Raw genomic sequence first — 18,987 nt, 5'->3', positions numbered from 1 at the left:
GTATTTCAACTTTACAATCAATGAGGATTTTCAATACAGCATCTCTAAGTCCTGTTTCCCAGGGCAGTTGGTGAAACACTGTAACTGCAGCAGTTTTGGATTGGTATAAAACTTTCTGAAGGGTCAGGTTGGGCTGAGCCCCCAGGTGGTCCAGCCCCTGCCTTAGCTTTGCACTCTTCTCTGGGTTTGGTCAACTAAAGTAGAAATAGGAGGGCAGAAACTGTTTTAAAAGTTCTTTGTTGATCAGAGAACATATTTGTGTGACTATAAATGAATTTTAAAAGGGGGAAACTTCTGGGGAGCTTTACAGACTAGGAAGAAAATACTACAGATTTTTAAAACCCCCACAACTGTTACAGAAAAACCTAAACTCCAGAGGGTTTGCAGCCAGTGGTTCTGGACAGATCGGAGCACAGAGTCCTTGTGCTCTGGGGCTGCAGCCTTAGAATCAGGTGAAGGGTGGAAACATGGGAGCACTCTTGAGTATAAATAAATACATATGTTCTTTAAATTCTACAATTTGGAATAAGGGATGGGAAAGTTTTTGCTAATAGAGGAGGACTTGACTGCAAAAAAGAAAAACTCGTGGCTATATTGTTGGGTTTTTTTCTATGAAATACTGATGGTTTGCTGCACTCTAGTGGTGTTCAGTAGGAGTCTTGTGCAAGTCTCTGAGTTCGGCTCAGAGAAAGCTGAGGGGTTATTTCTGTCTGACCTCACAAATGTTCAGCCAGCTCTTTTAAGCTGTATTTTGGTGTTTTTCTTGTAGCACTGGAGATAGTAATAGAAACAGGTACTTTCAGATGCCCCTTGTGTTTTTCTCTGCGTGTTTGGGCTGACTGGGTGAGGAGGGATTGGGGGTTTTGTCCTTACTGCTAGTTCTGACTTAGAGTAATACTCAATGTTATCAGCTCAGTCCTTCTGATTAGCACCAGTGGCTTTTCATTGTACAGCTTAGACTGTTGGTGCATGATAAAAGGGCTGGGACTGACTCACTACTTTGCATTATTTCAAGGAATGGTCCTTTAGGTGGGTGGGATTCATATTTGTTTAGATCTCTTGCCCTTCAGCCTGATACTGTGCAGCTCGGGGCTCAGGCAGGATCTCGTGGAGGGAGGACTGGGTGCAGCCTGCATCACCTGGGATGAGCAGCTGGAAAGATTCTACCAGTAACTCACCAGCTGAAGCCAAAGGGCTTCTGCAGATACAGCAGTTGTTGCTGTGTACCATGAAAAAGAACAGGCTGTCTCCAAGGTAGCTCTCCTTATGTCCTCTCCAGAGCTCAGGTTAATGTTGGAGTGGGAGCTGCAGACTGAGTTTAGTGGAGAAGGGTCCAGAGCTACAGAAGGGCCCCCAGGCTTCCTAAAGCTCTCCTCAGAGAGGGGTCTGGGTGCAGGCACATCCAGGCTTTGTCCATAGTTTGTGTCCAAGGGCTTATGCAGGTGTAATTGAAGCTTTACCCTGTAGGATTAAGGATGGTGAGCCATTTTTATATGTATAAAACAGAAATTATTTATGATAATATATTTATTTATACATTTGTAAAGTTATGTATTATGATAATGAATAGACTAAAAGACCTTAATCCAAATGATTCAGAGCACAGTGAGGGTAGCTAGAACTGCTGGTGTAGTGCACTGTTTCTGAAGGGATAGCGAAGAGATGATTCTGAAGCTAGTAAGTAGAGATGAGTATTGCTCATCCATTCCAACAACTGTGGGCCTATCTTATTTCTCAGCCTTGAGGAAAAACTTTGAAGGGAGATCCCACTCAAGGGGAGGCATCTCCACAAGTTCTGGGAAGGGATGTGTAAGGAGCCCCCACCATTTTACTCATGATGAAATTCTGATATTTCCTTCTGGGGTTCATGAAGCAAGAGGGTGTTGTGGGCACCACGGGAGTTTCAGACAGGTTTGTAGCACTTTTGCAGGCTTTCCAATGCCTTTTTTTTTTTTTTTTTTTTTTTAATTTTAATCCTGTTATTGACTCCTATGGACATAACCTTGGAGTCCTATGGACATAACCACAGAGATCTCAAATAATATGAAAAAGGGGAAAAGGTAATCCTCACAGTCAGCCAGTTGCTGGAACAATAGGAGCAGAGGAAACACCAGTTAATTAATTTGGTTGAGACATTTATTTGTGTTTATTTGCTCTTTTAAATTTATTTTAAATTTAGTTATAGGGGAGCAAGGTGAGTTCAGCTGTAGCCTTAAGCTCAGCAACAGCTCTGGTGGACCTCACATGATCATCACTTGGGTATTGAGTTAGTCAATAGACAAAGGAGGTGTTGGATTTATTAAAAAACAAAACAACAAAACCACCACAACTTAATTTGACCAAAAAGGATGTTGATTTGGTGGAGCAGATCCAGAAAGCAGGAGAGAAAAGGGAGTCAGTTGTTTTTGGAAGTAAATGGGTGCCCTCACTAGACATTCAGTGCTCTGGAACTGTCCTGTTGGCTCAGTGGGATAAATGGGTTCAGGTCTGTGCTGGGGCGTGAGCGAGTTTGCTGTCTGGGGGTGGTTGTGTGCCTGTCTGTCCTTGTTTGGGCTGTGACTGTGACAGCTGAAACACTGAGTTGTGGGTTCAGGGTTGTGGCTTCAGAGCCCTGCGGCATGCACATAGAATGAGGGTTACTCCTCACACCCTTCCAGTACATCAGAAATGTGGTTTCCTATAGGTCACCTTACTCCCTTTACCTGCAGAGGCCCAAGTAACTCCCCCCATGCTCGATAGGCTCCTAGACGTATAATCCTCTGCTGACGGCAGAGGTGGGAACCACAGCTGGCACGGGGAGCGGAGCGGGACTGTGCCTCTGGCTGCTGCCGCAGCTGAGGACAGGGTTGGGCCTGGCAAGACAAGCCAGCTCTGTGTAGGGGACTGGAAAACATGGCAAAGGCTGAGCATACGGCTGCTCTTCCTGGCACTGTCACTGCACTGACAAGAATCACAGCCAGTGACCTCTTTACCAGATATTTTGAGACCTGACAACTGTTGCAGCTTTGGGCGATTCTCAAATGATGCTTCTCGTAGAGCAATCGTTGCAGAGTCAGATGATGCTTCTCGTAGAAGCATCATTGCAGAATCAGACTTGGGATATGGTGAATGTTTAAAGGTGCAGGTGAAGCCATTTGGGTTTATTCTCTTAGGGAAATGTCCTGGATTTGGAAGCTGCCCACTATCAAAGGCCTGAAGTTATAGGCTGTACTGTGTGGAGTATATGGCTTATAGCTACAAAATCCACTGTTTATCTGTGGCATGACCTGTCAGAAGAGAATTCAGTCTGTCTGTGTTTTCCAGCTCACTCAATTCTGCATCGTGAATCCGTGTGTTCTAGGAAGAGCCCACAGGATGCTCCAGCACTTGTAGTGCAATTTTATGGAATGTTAAGTAAAAATATAAAGTCATCTATGGAAGGAGACAGCTACCACCCTTCGGTGGTACCTACCACTAAGGTCATCAGGGATGGTGGAATTTAGTGAACAGCTCTCTGCTGGTCATAGAGCCCCACTGGCATCTCCCAGGGTTTGCTGGGATGAGAGGCAGGATGTAAAAGGCTCTGCTAATAAAACCCACTGTTGAGCTGTGTTACGTTCAGACTAGAGAAAATCTTAGTTGATTCTGGTTCATATAATTTGTTGGCAGAAATAAACCAAGCCTTTTGCTTCTCAAGGTGGAAAGCAAGAGTAACTTAGTACCTAAATTATTGCTGCTACTTGTGAGGGCATATCAAGTACAAAGTGAGTTCCTGGATTTAATGAATTGTTTGTTTAAAAAAAAAAAAAAAGGCTGTGACTCCAGAAAAGGTGTTTACTTTAGGCATTAAGGAGAAGTGGCTAGTGTCTTTCAGCAAAATAGCGTTTCTGTTTGGGAGTACTGACATTGTGGTGTGAAACTGATCAGGTTGGGATTTGAAAACAGAGAAAACCATTGCTAGCCTACCTCTGCTGTGTCTCCCATTTCCCCAGCACTGCCGTGCTGTCCAGCACAGGCAGTGATGCTCACCCAGGCACATCCGTCTCTGTAATTCCCCATTAGTTATCCCCATCTGGTTTTCCCCACTTGTCCTCAGGCCCTCAGCAGGAGAGTTGTGTGCTGGAGGGCTGGGGTTGTTGGCTTGCTGTGTGCCGGTTTGAGTTGTATTTGTTTGATTGCTGGACTTGTTTACTCACAGTTGTCTGTCATTGCAAAGGAGGAGGAAGAGAGCAAAGAGCAGCTTTTGGCTTAGGTCGTGCCCTTGAGGAGGCATGGCTGTGTCTGTGACGAGCCAGCGGGCTGGGGACAGAGGAACTGTGACTCTGATGGCGCTCCTGAGGTCCCCGCGCCGGCGCCGTCCCTCATCCTGCCGCGCCAGCAGTAAAAGCGAGTGAGCCACCATTGCTACATTTAACACTTGTACATTTTTATTTAGTTAAATCAGCCATTGTACACATTGCAGCTATGTATTGTTAGTGTTGTATCTTTTTAATTTTAACTAATACATGCCCTCATAGATATATTCAATTAGTGTTATCACCATGGGAACAAGATGCTGATTCGTCAACTTAAAATTCACTTCTTCTCACAGTATTCAAGTTCTCTGATAACACAGCAAAAAATCAAAATAAGAGGTGAATAACCATTATGCTGTTACACAGAACATCATCTGCACCGCAAATAACACAACAGAAATGCATTTCTTGAGAGCCCCATCCTTGAAGACCCTCCTGCGCTGTCTCTGACAGTCAGGAAGACATGATGCACTGTGAGATGTTTCATCTAGGGTCTCATTCGATTTGGCTGCCAAAACACTTTTTTCCTTAAGTTCCTTTTCTTGCCTGCCCAAAAAGTGTCAGCAAGGCACCTCATGGTTCTGCTCACAGGAAGCCAGAACTCCAGAGGTGTTTCCATGCTTTTGGCATTATTACCTTAATGAGGAAGTGCCCTTGTTCTGAGCACTGAGTGAGTCATTAAAAAAAAAAACCGAAACCAAAGAACCCTATAATTGTAGAAGGCCAGATAAGCTTGGACAAAGGATTGCTCCTAGAAGAGAGGGTTGGTTTTACTCTGGTGCTGTCTCTACTATAAAAAAATGAGATAGCTGTTTAAAAGCATTAGGTTGGTATGTTTGTGTGTATGCGTGTTTTGCTAAAACCCTACAGAGCTTCCTCCATTAAATATTAAGGTATAGAACACCCAAAACATCAGATCCCTACGTTCCCCTTGTGGAAAATAAAAGTGCAGACATGCTAATGTGGTTTTTCAGAGGGTCGATTTAGAAATATATATATATATAATATATAGTTACATAACAAAATATGAACAGAAATAGGCTGCTGAGGATTGTGAGCACTTGTTCTTTAAAAAACACTTAGAAGATAAAAACTGCTCGCTCAGTGCTAAGAGGGCCAAGAAGCTGACATGGTTCTAGGAGGGTTTGGTTTTGACCTTCAAATGCCACATGCGTGTATTGGCTAAGAGGCAATCTCGATAAAACACGGTGAATTAATTATTCTCCTTGTATAGTGGGTAAGTCTTTGTCCCGTAGTTATCTACAGTGCAGTGGCCAGCAGGAAGCACCCCCAGTCGGTCGGTGAGGTTGGCTAAGCTGTGATGGAAACGGGAAACTACCGGAGTTAGGATTGTTTAATACACCCTGCCACAAGTCCGGATCTATAGGCTTGAACACCATATGTGAACATGCCACAGGTAGAGCTGCTTGCAACTTGGGTACCTAGTTGGGGAAGTGTTTCTTTCTTTTTCTTTCTTTTTCTTTTGGAAACGTTGCAGTGGCTGTGTGAGGGTGACTGCACAATTAATGGCCACAGTCAGCTGTCATTCATGTGAACAGCTCACTTTTGCCTGACTCGCACAGCCTTTGCCTAGACCAGATCTCTACACAGTAACTCTTAGGACTCGGTAGCTCTGCAGCACTTCCTCCTGGGCCAGTCAGTGTCTGTGGTCCGGCTGGTACCGTTCCGTGATCTGTTGCCATTCCGCAGGGTCGCTGCATCTCGCAACCCACAATGCCCACAGTGAGTGGGCAGTGAATGTTCTGCAGTCTCGTGAGTTCAAATACTCTGCTATTTACAGTTTACACGTCAACTCCTTTGTACGGTGCCTGTACACAGTCAGTGGAAGAGGCCTGTCGATGAAGTCTGCTTGGCAAGGGCCGTGTCGGTAAGCGAGCGCCAGAGCAAAGGGACAGGGACAAGTGGCGGCGCTGACAGGTGCCAGCATGGCGGATAAATTATCCTGCCTGAAGGATGCTATCTTTGGTCACAAATTAGCTTACAGGGTGAAAAATCATAACAGCACAAAATGCAACTTGGGATGGGGAGAAATGAATTCACTGCAGCTGCACAGATAGGAGCGGCAGTGACGACTCTGCTACCAGGGACGGTGACGGCTGCGTATGGGAGGGGTCACGTGGCGCTGTGCAGGGGCGGCAGCTTCTCACTTGGCCTCCTGTGTCCAGTCCTCTTGGCAGAAGTGCCTAAGAAGCTGCTGGAGGTCATGCTGGAGGTCATCCCTGGGGAGCGCTTCTGGGGTGTCTTCCAGCTCTTCTATGTGAACATGTTTTCCATAGCGGTCCTTCATCACAGTCCTCTTCTGTGTGCTGGCTTTACTTAGTATTGTCCTGGAACCAAAAAAAAGAGAGACCTGACTTAGAAAGGCTACAGTTCTGGAGGTCTGAGAGAATCGTGGTTTTCAGGCTTTTCCAAGGCAGAGTTACACATGCTGGAGAGAAGGCACAGCAAGGTGTAAGTATGATGCAATAGTCAATCCTATGGATTTTTATCCTTTTAATTTTATATATTCTCTGTATTCTTTACACATACATTTGTAGCCTATTATTATAACCCAGCTTCAGTATTTTCCTACGCAGAAAGAAAAAACAAATTCCAGGACCCCTATGCTATCTTGGTATTCCTTAGAAACCAGAGTTGAAATCAGATCTTTGAGACATATTTTTACCAACAGAGCTGAGTTGTCATCCAAGGAGGGGTGGATTTAGAAGGTACTAGAGCTGAGGCATTGCTTCAGTGGGGGTGTTTTCAACTGGGGACTCTTGTCAGGTATGGTAATTTGCAAAATCAAGAACAATTTTGCATGCATCATGCAGGGTGTGCATCTTCAGCGTTTTCCAACAGAGGATCCCTATATAAAGATACCCCTGTTTACCACCCCGTGTCTGCCTCTTATTTCTAGAACCAGAGAGAAAGGTGTCAAAGTGCATGGAGGGATAGCTGGATGAGAGGGATGGAGAGTTGAATGATGATGGGAGACTGACTGATGATTGGATGCATGTATGGAGACTGGATGATGAATGAATGAGAAATGGAGGTATGGAGAGTTGGATGATGATTGGACAGTGGATGATGATAAGATGGATGTATGGAGATTTGGATGATGATTGAAAGGATGTATGGAGAGCGGATGATAAATGGAGAGCTGCATGATGATAGGGAGGGATGTATGAAGAGATGGATGGATGGAGAGTTGGATGATGAGTGAAAGGATGACTGGAGAGTGGATGATGAAGGAATGAGGAATGGAGGATGGATGGATGGAGAGTGGGTGATGAATGAGGTATGGAGAATTGGATGATTGGACAGTGAATGATGGTAAGATGGATGTATGTAGATTTGGATGATAATTGAAAGATGTACGGAGAGTGGATGTTGATTGAATGAGGAATGGAGGGTGGATGGAGTGCTGGATGATAAATGAATAATGGAATAAGGAATGCACTGCTTTGTGAGCGTGAATTACTGCTAACTGCGAACAGTGAGCAAATTGCCACTAAGTGAGCGCGAATTATTGCTAACCGCAAATTACAGCAAACCGTGAGCATATTACCGCTAAACGCGAATTACCGCGAGTTACCGCTAACCGTGAGTTACCGCTAACCGCGAATTACCGCGAATTACCGCGAGTTACCGCTTACCGCGAATTACCGCGAATTACCGCTAATCGCGAATTACCGCGAATTACCGCGAACTACCGCGAATTACCGCTAACCGCGAGTTACCGCGAGTTACCGCGAGTTACCGCTAACCACGAATTACCGCTAACCGCGAATTACCGCGACTTACCGCGAGTTACCGCTAATCGCTAACCACGAATTACCGCGAATTACCGCGAGTTACCGCGAATTACCGCGAATTACCGCGAATTACCGCTAACCGCAAATTACCGCGAGTTACCGCGAGTTACCGCGAGTTACCGCGAATAACCACGAGTTACCGCTAACCGTGAATTACCGCGAGTTACCGCGAGTTACCGCGAATTACCGCGACTTACCGCGAGTTACCGCGAATTACCGCGAGTCACCGCGAGTCACCGCGACTTACCGCGAATTACCGCGAGTTACCGCGAATTACCGCGCGTTACCGCGAATTACCGCGACTTACCGCGCATTACCGCGAGTCACCGCGAATTACCGCGACTTACCGCGAGTTACCGCGAATTACCGCGACTTACCGCGCGTTACCGCGACTTACCGCGAGTTACCGCGAATTACCGCGAGTCACCGCGAATTACCGCGACTTACCGCGACTTACCGCGAGTTACCGCGAGTTACCGCGAGTTACCGCATGTTACCGCGAGTTACCGCGAATTACCGCGAATTACCACTAACCGCGAATTACCGCTAACCGCTAATTGCGGCGAATTTCCGCGAGTTACCGCTAACCGCGAATTACCGCGAGTTACCGCTAACTGCGAATTACCGCTAACCGCGAATTACCGCGAATTACCGCGAGTTTCCACGAGTTACCGCGAATTACCGCGAGTTACCGCGAATTACTGCTAACCGCGAATTACCGCTAACCGCGAATTACCGCGAGTTACCGCTAAGTGAGCTCGAATTACCGCTAACCGCGAATTACCGTCTAGTCATTCCTTCGCCATCTCTTTATTCATTCTCTGTCATCCACTCATTATCATTCACCCATTTACTCATTCTTAGTCATTCATCCATTCTCCAGCCATTGACCTATTGATCTAGCATCCCTCCATTTTTTTCATTATCTGTTCATTCCCTGTCATCTACCCACTCATTTACCATCCAGCCATTATTTCTCCATTATCTATTCATTCGTCACCAGCATCCCATTATTCATCATCCATTCTCTCTCATTCATGCCTTCAGTCATCCAACCATTCCATCTCCATCATCCACTCATTCATCCATTCCTTCGTTCATTCTCTGTCATTCATTGTGCATTCATCCAGCAGTTCGTTCATTCTTCATCATCCAGTCATTCCTCATTCATACATTCATCCTATCCCTCCCATAACCCATCCATTTATTGATTCTCCACCCACCATCTATTTATCCATCATCCCTCCATTTATTCATCATCTGTTCATTCCTGGTCATCCAGTCATTCACCATCCAACCATTAATTCTCCATCACCCATGTGTTAATTACCATCATTCATCTATCATTCTCCATCATCCATTCTCCATCACCTATTTTTCAATCAACTTTTCATCATCCACTCATTCATCATCCCATCATACATTCATCATTTATTTATTCCCTATTATCCAGTCATTCACCCTCCATACATCAATTCTCCATTACTCATCATCCCTTCATTCATTCCCCATCATCCTTCCATTCTACATTCATCTATTCATTCTCCATTCATTCCTCATTTTTTGATCTCTAGCCATTCTCCAGCCATCCATTCATTCTCCATTCAATTAGAACTATGCTACTTCGCTAAACTTACAAAACTGTAGAAAATAAAGACCAGCCTTTTTATTGACCCCTGTACCCCTGTTGTGTGGAAAGTGCTTTATTTCGGTGTTGTGTGGAAAGTGCTTTATTTCGGTGTTGTGTACGCCGTCGCTGCTGCCAGGTTAGTCATTGCTTTAGTACCACTGCAACTGAAGCTTAGCCAGCACTCACTGCAATCCACTTCTGTGACTGGGTTAATTCATTTGCGGTAACATTTCATCAGCTTGTCAAGCCAAACCTTTTAATTACTGATCCATCGTCTTTCTTGATTTCTTTCTCTACCAAAGCAGGGACTTGCACTGTCATGTGGTGACCTGTATAGCTCAAAGCCTCCAATGAAAACATAAACTTCAAATTACAACACACCCAAAACACCTGGAGCTCTTCCTACCTTAGTCCTTCATAGTCACACAGCTCAATGCTGAGAAAATGCTGAACAGGCACCTGTAAGAAGCAACTGCATCCTTTCAAGCATCCAGCAGACACATGACATACAGTGTCTCCTAGGGGGCAGTTTCATTTCGGAAATGATTGTACTGAAGCATGTTGCAGTAAAGGCTCCAGACTTGTGCATTTACTGAGACAGTAGCTGGGCGCTAAGTGCTCCTTCCCAAGCAGTCTCTTTGAACTTTTACCAGACAGTTCTTGCCTTGTTTGGCCTCCGTGAGAAAAAGGGGACCAGGCTGCTGGTCTGGATTCCTGGTCACAAAACCCAAAAATGCATACCCACATCACCTATTGCTGCACAGCTTTTATCTATTTATCTGTTTTCAAGTATTTATTTCAACCTCTACAACATGCTAATAAAAGGCAAAAGAGACTGGATGCAGGGGAGGAACACATCCATTTACCCAGGGTGGGGGCTTGACTGTAGCCACTTCTACAATAACCCCCACAGGGATAACACAGGAATGAACTTTAACTGCACTCATACCCAAGACTTCTAAGAATTTCACACAAAGCCCCCATGATGTTTTCTTTTAGTCTTAGCAAACGCCTTCACAAATTCTGCAATGCCAGCTTTCACTACACATTGTTTCTGTATGCGTATTTTTGCAACATTGCTGAGTATAAGAATAGAGTTACCCTCAGCTTAGGACTGCTGGGCCACCAGCTGTGGTCCTTTCAGGAGAACAGACTTTGTCCCTGGGGTTGTGGCCACACTTGCTGTACTGCTGAAATATATTCAAGTTATTTTTACCTCTTCAAAGTCCTCTTTGGCTGATGGAAGATCAGAAGCCAGGCTGGCATCCCCCAGGTGTTTCTCCGTCCTCTCTCCATGCACTACAGTGGTCTTTATGACCTTGCTGACTTTCCGGCCCTCCACTGGTTCGGACTGGAATTTGGAGGCACTAGAGAGAATGGCAGGTTCAGACAGGGTCACCTGCAAGGTTAGAAAGCACAAGTGAGATGGAGATGAATTCTACATTTCATGATGTGCACTGGCCAAATAAACCGCTGTGTCTAGGGGCTCCACAGGGTAAAGGGTAGATCTGCTAGGTTCAGCTTACTGGAAGGAAAAAAAAAAAAAAGGGGAAAAAATGAAAAAGCAAAATAGAAAACAGGAAAAAAGAAATAAAGAAAAACAGAAAAAGGAAAACAAGAAAAGAAAATGGAGGAGAAAAGGAAAATATATTTTAAAAAAAAGGAAAAAGAGGGGAAAAGAAAAAGGAAAAATAGAGGGGAAAAATAAAAATGTAAAAAAGGAAAAAGAGTAAAAAATAAAAAGAAGACAATAGAAAAAAAATTTTAAAAAGGAAAATAGAAAAAAGAGGGGGGAAAAAATCAAGGTTTCTGTTCCTTGCTACTTTACTCCTAAAGAATTACTTCTGATGTGTAATTCCTGCAAGCAGAAGTATCAGTGATGTTTTTTACAATTCCAATAACTGCTTACTGCACCTTGCTTTTGTCCCAGCACTGCTGAAAGCACACCTCATGGCCAGCTTCTGGCCCTCCCTCACAACTCGGTTGTGCTGATCCAATTGCTTGTAGGGCCAGACAGTGAAATACAGCAAGAAGGCACTTACCTTTTCAGACTGTATTTAATTTTAATTAGCTGGCTCTAAAACAGTTTTTGTTTAAGTCACAGATGTTTTTGGGCTCTTCAGAGCAAGAACAGACCAGCAAGATAAACTTACTGTAGCTATGGGGTTCTAGGACTGCGTGGCGAAGCGAGCACACTAAGCTGCAGTGGTTAAGAACCCTGCTGGTGTTCCTCTGCTCTGTGCCACAGCAGACAAAGCACACCCTACCTCTGAGTGCTCACTGTCACTCCTCAGCACAACTCGCTTCACCACTTTGGAATAACCATCTCCCTCTTGCACAGTGACGGGGGCTTGCGGTGCTCCCTGCATTAGCACTTCCTCTTTCTCCGTGCCATCTGGAGCAACGTATCGCCGGATGATCTTGCGAGTCACCTGAAGGAATGGAGTTTAGTCCCCAAAGATGTAGCAGTAAAATATTCCTCTTTGTTCTCTGTCTAGCATTTGTTACTCAAAGGGCATTTTGTCCTGCATGAAAGAACCTGCGTAGATGGTTCCATGTTCTATTCCTTATCTCCTACTCAAAGACTCATCCGGTGCTAAAGCTCTCGAGGCACTGGCTGGCCAAAGCAAGAAGAGAATTACAGGGTCAAGATGTGAAATTGCCCAGGAGAATGGGTGTGCATCCTTCTGTGGATGACCCAAACCTCTGCTTGTCACAGTTCAAGGGACAGATATTTCCTTAAGAACCGTCAAACTTGCCTCCGTGCAATGAGACCAAGGAATCTTTAGCTGGGGTGGTTTATTATTCTACCTATTATTCAGGAATTAAAGAGGTCCCAGAGACAGCCTATCCACCTGAAGGGGTGTGATCTTCTCAGAAGATAGAAGATGAGGTTTGCCACTGTTCCAGCTCAGCCAAGTCCTACACCAAATCACTGAGCACCAAGTTGTCAGATAAAGAAAGAGCACAGAAGTTCCCCTTTCACTTTCATGCTGTGCAAAATTTGTTTTTCTAAGCATGATCTGATTTTGAAGATTTAGACCCTGGGTTTACCTGACTTTGACAGACCCAGCCTTCCATTGTTTTCATCAGGATAAGCAAACAAACAAACACCTCAGATAAGATTGCAGTGGAGTGGGTTTTTTGGTGGGGTTTTTAAAAAAGAAATAAACAACTTTCTACTAAAATATGTGGATCTAGGCAGATTTTTCCTTGGCTTTAAATGAAAGTTAAAATACATCCTGTTAGGTTTTACACTGTAACAGAACAATTTTGAAAATCTAAATTATTGTTCAAACTTTGGTATCTCTCATGAGCTGAAATTGTCATTCCTTCCACTCTCTACTCTTCAAATCATGCCCCTTCATAGCAGAAAGTCTGGTATTTCTGTGGATGATTTTTTCTTCCTTTTACTGGAGAGGAAGAAGGTAGCAAGGGGCAGAACTGACAATACCTTCTTTACCACTGTGTGGCCATGTTCATCTGTGTACTGCTCTTCTGTGACTGTTTCTGGTGGCATTTCAGGCATACTATCAGCCTGTATGAAAAGAACAAAGCTCTGTGAAGCAAGGTCTTCATGTGGGTCTTGAAATAAGCCACTTCAACATCAGTTAATTGGTTAGGGAATGGAAAAAAATCAGCACTGTTAGGGAAAAAAATCTCTTCTGCAAATAAATCCTTAGAAAGGCATGCACAGAAAAGTGATGCCACAGCACACAGGCAAAGATAAGTTAGTTGACCTTGTTGTATGCGGGGCTGACGAGCCTTCATCTTCCTCCTACCGAGGCATCTATGGAGTTTAGAGGGGGGTTAGCAGTGTTACTGTAATCCTAAGGTTTATCCAATGGAGATGCTTTATTTGGGAGCATCCCAGCTTGAGGTGCACACAAACTCAGGCCTAAGGCAGCACAGGCTCATTCAGTGCAGCCACTCAACACTCGGTACCTGAATGATCACCCGGCGTCGAATGACTCTGGTAGTGACCATCTCGTCCTCGTCTGAGCTGAGCTCCAGCCCACCTAACTCCTCTGCTAACTCCTGGGGGAAGCATGGAAGCAGGATCTGTATGTGGCACTAGCAATAGCTACAGCTTCTGTCTTCCTACACCAGCTCTGCAACTGCTACGTTTTGCATATGCTTTGTGGGTTAATTACACAGAAAAAATATACAAAAGCCTTTTAATCCTTCACAGGGGGAAGTACAGAGCACAGGGTACAGACAGTAGGACTGAACAGTTTTGACAAGAGGACTGTGTAGCAATAGCCTCAGAAAGATCAGGAAAAATTAGTAACAAGTGCTGACCTTGTCTATCCTGCATAAGGAAGAATTAAAAGTTTAAACAAACACCTCGGATGGCAAAGAGAGGCTGAAAAGAATCTGCTGAGAAATAGCTGTAGTATAAAAACATAAAAGGGAAAATAAATAAGGCGGGGGGAGGGGTGGTACTAGCTGCTGTTGTTGTTTCACTTCAGTAAAAGAATCAGAGAGAAAAAACAGTACATTATTTTGAGGGCTGCTATTCTATAAGCAGCCCTTATACTGGGCCCTGCTGTAGATACCCTTTCAATCATTTGAGAGACTTTAAATTCCACCTTTCCCTGAGATGCCTGAGGCAGAGCTCTGAAACCCTTCATTCTAGAGGTGATACCTTTGGCCACATAGTAGGCAAGAGAGAAGGCCTTGTTTCGAACAAACACAAAGGTGAAACAATTTCTGCCTCAGAACAGCTGCGCCTTCTCTGCTCTAACTTGACTTATGAAGCTAATTTCCTGCCCAAGGATGCCTTCTTTTCTTCCACTTAGAATGGGCAAAGCAAGCTGTTTATTCTTAAATCTTCATCTGCCAGGAAACTTTAATTCTCCGCTAAAAGTCATATGGTTGCTGTCTTTCCTTGCTGGTGGATTTTCTCCCCTCTCTGAGTGTTGCTATGAAGCCCCTTGTCTCACACAACCCAAGACCTACCTTGTACAGTTTTTTATATCCTCTTCACTCTCCTGTCTCAGTATTTCTTTACTTCCTGTGTGCTACATAAACACCGTTCTTCCAGTACATCCTTAGTACTCTGGAATGCACAGCTGCTGTCTCTTCCCTGTCTCACCGACTGGAGAGACTTTTCACACCATTTCTCATGCTGCTTTGGGCTAGCCTTGCCTTTCTTTATGAGCTTTACTGATATTGCTTTATCTGCATTACTTCTGTTTCTGTTTGTTTCTGCCCTTGTTACTGACACTCTTTCTCTCAGGCACAGATGGAACTGTCACTGGCCAAAGGACAAAGAAGGGTAGAGCAGAACCAGAATTACCAACCTAGACTTTGGGATCTGGGGCTTGCTTCCACTTTGAAAACTTCAGAAGAAAAGCCTTTACCTGACCCTTTAAACCACAGAGGGAAGGAGGAAAAACTCAGTGCCAGCTGCAAATTAATTACAAATATTTTTATCTTAAGGATAAAAATAGTCATGAAAATTGGTTTATTGTGTCAATTACATTGAGGCAAAGTTGTTGATTTACCTTTTCTAAAGATTCCTCTTCAAAGCCCCTTCCAGACTTCTCCATCTGCTCCTCAGTGGACTCCACAATCAAGAGACTAGATCTCCTTGGAGAGAGGCTTTCCTGGTGGAGCTGGGGGTCCTCAGGCTCTTGAATGATGGGGGACTCCCCTCTCTGCACAGGGGATGGAGGCTGCGGGGGGGCTCTCTGCGCCTCTCCCTTGGCCGTGCTTGAGTGCGCAGATTTTCCAGCTCCCATGGACTGCTCTGTTCCTGGAGTCGTGGCACTGTGAATTACAGGTCCAAGGGAGTTATCATCATGCAGTGCTTCCCAATTTCCAGCAATGGAACATTAGGCACTGACTTCATATTTTATGTTGTGTGTTGTTTGGCAAAAGCTAGAAATAACTGGTACTCCTTGACAGGAACTACAGAGCAGTCTGTCTGGGAATGCCACCTATCTTCCTGAGCAAATCTCCAAATGGATATCCAACCCTTCCATGCAAGACTGCAAAACCTGGTATTTGTAAAGTATTTCAGAGAGCTTTGCTTTCACTTGTGCCCTCACATCTCCACATGCTACCCTTTTTTTTTTTTTAGTGGGAGAGCCTGGATTGCTAGAGAAGGACTTGAGGCACCTGCAACGCTGAACACAGCTGTGCAGCTGCCAAGTGGAAAAAACAACTTTGCCGTAGAATTCTGGAGCTTTAGCAAACAGAAATTTAGTAGAGGTTCAGGTTTTATTTGTAATGGTATTTTTATGGTTGAGTCCTGATTCGTGATTAATCACTGCCCCAAGTTAGTTAAACCTATTATTATATATGTTACTATGTAACACATTTATAAAGGAAATAGATCTAATTCCAGCAAATGTACATTCAACATTGTTGTGTATTTCCTCTTGAAGCACGTTCCTTACATGTTCCTATTTAAATCTAGCCTGATTTTCCACCTAGTTTAAATTAGACCTGCAGTGTAGTGGAATTCCCCCGTCGTCATTACTCTCATGTAGTGTTGGCACTATTGTCTCAAAGTATTCTCTGTTCCTCAAAGAATTTCATTTCCCGATGCAAATCCTTAGGGAGCATCGGTATTTTTGCCTAACACTGCAACAGAAGCTTTCCCAGATGGTATTTTCTGTCTTCCACACTCTCTCCCAGCATATCCTGAGCAAAGGAATCCCCCTAAGTCCATTTGCTGGACTCAGCTGCCCTTTGACTGCTGGGAGCTGCATCTCCACATCAAAGCTAATCATCTCCAGGAAAATCACTTCTTTGTATAGGGATTCTTGGTATTTTGCTGGCTTATTAATACCTGACTCTATCCTGCAGAGAGATCTCAGTATGGGCACATAATCAGGGAAGCTGTGGAGAAATAAACATGATCTATTCCAAATGACACCAACCCCACTGACAGCCCCACCTCAGAATTCAAGTTTTTGCTGCACAGGTCCTCTATGTGTACTCTACCATGTGTTATACCTGTAAGTACTTGTGTCTAGCCTCTGTAACACTTTGTTTCTGCTCCTTGGGCCATCTGAAATGCACTTTTCAATGGCCAGCTCTTAATAGGTAGTTATGAGCTTTGTAAGTAATCATTAAATTGAAAAAAATTGCCTCCACTGAACAAGCCATCCTGAATCTGAAGAAAGATTTGGATTACTTTCATTATTACGTCATCACTTGTCACCCAAGATATGGAAAATATACATAAAACCTCCTCCACTTCTCTATTAACTATCTTTTCTTTCCTATGTACTAGACACAGTTTTTGCTTTGCCGTCACAGTAACAGATTGACTTTCTCCCCTCAGCCTTAAGGCTTCCTCCACATGGATTCAAAAGCGAAAACCACAATTGGAGGAAAATTCTAGAGTGTTTCTAAGTCTCAAAGGCAACTGTAAAATCCTCTTATTACACAGAGAAAAGAGAACCTGTTCCCTATGGCTTCATCCTGCTCTTTTGGCACTTACAAATATTCCTGTTGTGAAGCAGATGGTTTCCCTGGCACGTCTTGGGGTTTCCCTGAGAATTCAGCTTCCACTTGTTCCTTGTGTGCTTGCCTCAGAAGCTCAGCCATGGACACTTCGGCCTCGCTCCTGGGAGTGCTGTCCTGGAAGGGGGAATAACTGACAGACACGTCTTCCTCGGAGACCAGAGGGGGGTGCTCGGTTGGCTCGCCGTCCTTGGATAGTCTCTGCCGCTCCTGCTTGTTTCTCGAGCTGTACACTTCCTCTTGCAGTGCTGAAAACCCTTGCCAAGACAGAGAGATGAGAAACATCCTTACAAGTCTGACCAGAGTGCACAAGTCCCTCCTGTGCTCTGTGTGCATTGAAAATCCCCAGGGACAACAAGTGACCTGAAGCTCTTGAACACCTTGAGTGGGAGGGCACCTGGCCGCTAGGAGTAGCCCAAGGCATGCCAGATTGCCACTACTATGGCCAGATTTGGACAGTAACAGGCAAAATAACATTTACCCAGGAATTTACCCAGATTTTAGTGACTTTTCCCCCCATATCCATTATTCATCTGCTTCTGGAAAATTTAACTGTACAAAAAAAGATGAAATTGCTTCATAGAGAGCTAGGGGGAAGAAGTAGCTCATTTATGTACCATAGTCACTGGAAACCTAGTGAACTCTGAAGAACAAATTGGGAGGAAACAAAAAAAGTTTTTATTGAATTTGAGCTGGACAGAGAGGTTAACATTCTAAAACTACTTGGCTGAGATATGAGAATGCTAATTCAGCCTTCTAGTCCTACATTCTCCTCAAGACTGGGACCTTTGCAGCTGTCTAATATGCTTCAATATTGAGTTAGGCATTCAAAAGTGGCACTTCTGGAAAAGAGGATTTTATGCCAAATAATTTGGAGATTTTGTTCAGTTTGCAACCACTGGATCTAATCCACTGAACTTTCAAACTTAAGAGATGCAATAGCATCCTAACAGAATTACAATATTCTTGATACTCAGATCCAAAGGGGTTTTCTGTCAAAGCATGGAGTCGTTTCCATTTTTAATACCTTGGTCAAATTCTAATACAACCTTCTGAACTTTTATGAAAGCACTTGTACAAGCAAAAAACCGAACCCCAAGGTAAACTGGGCAAATGTTGCTGGCCACAGAGTTTGCTTCTGAAGAAAGCTCAGGTCTTCTACCCAGTGAAATGTGACCCTTGTGATGCCATGCTTGCATCCATCCACATTGTCCCTGCCTTCAAAATGGGATTCCAGTGCTCTGTCACGAGAGCTGACAGATGAGTGTGGGCCAGCACTTCAGAGCAGAGGGATGCTGGGAGAGGTACCCTATGCAGCCCTGGAGCCCCTTACCTTCACTGTGGTCCAATGCCAAGGACTGCTCCGTGTCCGCGTAGGTGCGTGTGCCGTGGCCCTGCACGGGGTCTATGCCGCTGGTCTCCATCAGGTGAACGATGTCCATGCGGTTGATTTTCGTGAGACATTGGGTCAGATTGGTATCTGTGCCATTGGAAGGACACCGTGCAGCTCAGTTAAGAATCAAGCACACTCCCTCCCTTCTCCATAGGATGGGCATACACAGGAGAGTGACCGGTGTCATATATAAATTATAGATTTGGGCTATGTAAAAACTAAAAAGAACCAAATGGCAGCCTATAAAAACTAGCTCTTGGGTTTTTTTCCTTTTAACGAATTTGTTGAATTACTGTGTTATACAGACAAGACTAGAAACAACATTGAGTACAATCCATAGTCATCCTTTCTGTAGCCTAAATTTTCCCCAAATGTTCTTTGTGATTATAA

General features: G+C 44.3%; 1 protein-coding gene across 1 annotated transcript in view; it reads right to left on the bottom strand.

Annotated features, from left to right (window-relative positions):
- Positions 1–4,384: 4,384 nt before the first annotated feature.
- Positions 4,385–18,987, bottom strand: part of ANK2 (ankyrin 2) — a 148,757-nt gene continuing 134,154 nt past the window's right edge. Inside the window, 9 exon segments of the mRNA XM_050973712.1 lie at positions 4,385–6,622; positions 9,976–10,067; positions 10,939–11,121; positions 11,990–12,154; positions 13,177–13,260; positions 13,668–13,760; positions 15,233–15,497; positions 17,182–17,461; positions 18,538–18,684. Coding sequence (XP_050829669.1) covers positions 6,439–6,622; positions 9,976–10,067; positions 10,939–11,121; positions 11,990–12,154; positions 13,177–13,260; positions 13,668–13,760; positions 15,233–15,497; positions 17,182–17,461; positions 18,538–18,684 — 1,493 coding nt within the window. The 3' untranslated portion in view covers positions 4,385–6,438.

Source organism: Serinus canaria, chromosome 4 (genome assembly GCF_022539315.1).
Source record: "Serinus canaria isolate serCan28SL12 chromosome 4, serCan2020, whole genome shotgun sequence".
NCBI classification, from domain to species: Eukaryota; Metazoa; Chordata; class Aves; order Passeriformes; family Fringillidae; genus Serinus; species Serinus canaria.
Note: the sequence above shows the minus strand (reverse complement) of the source record. Positions and strands in the feature narration are given on the sequence as shown.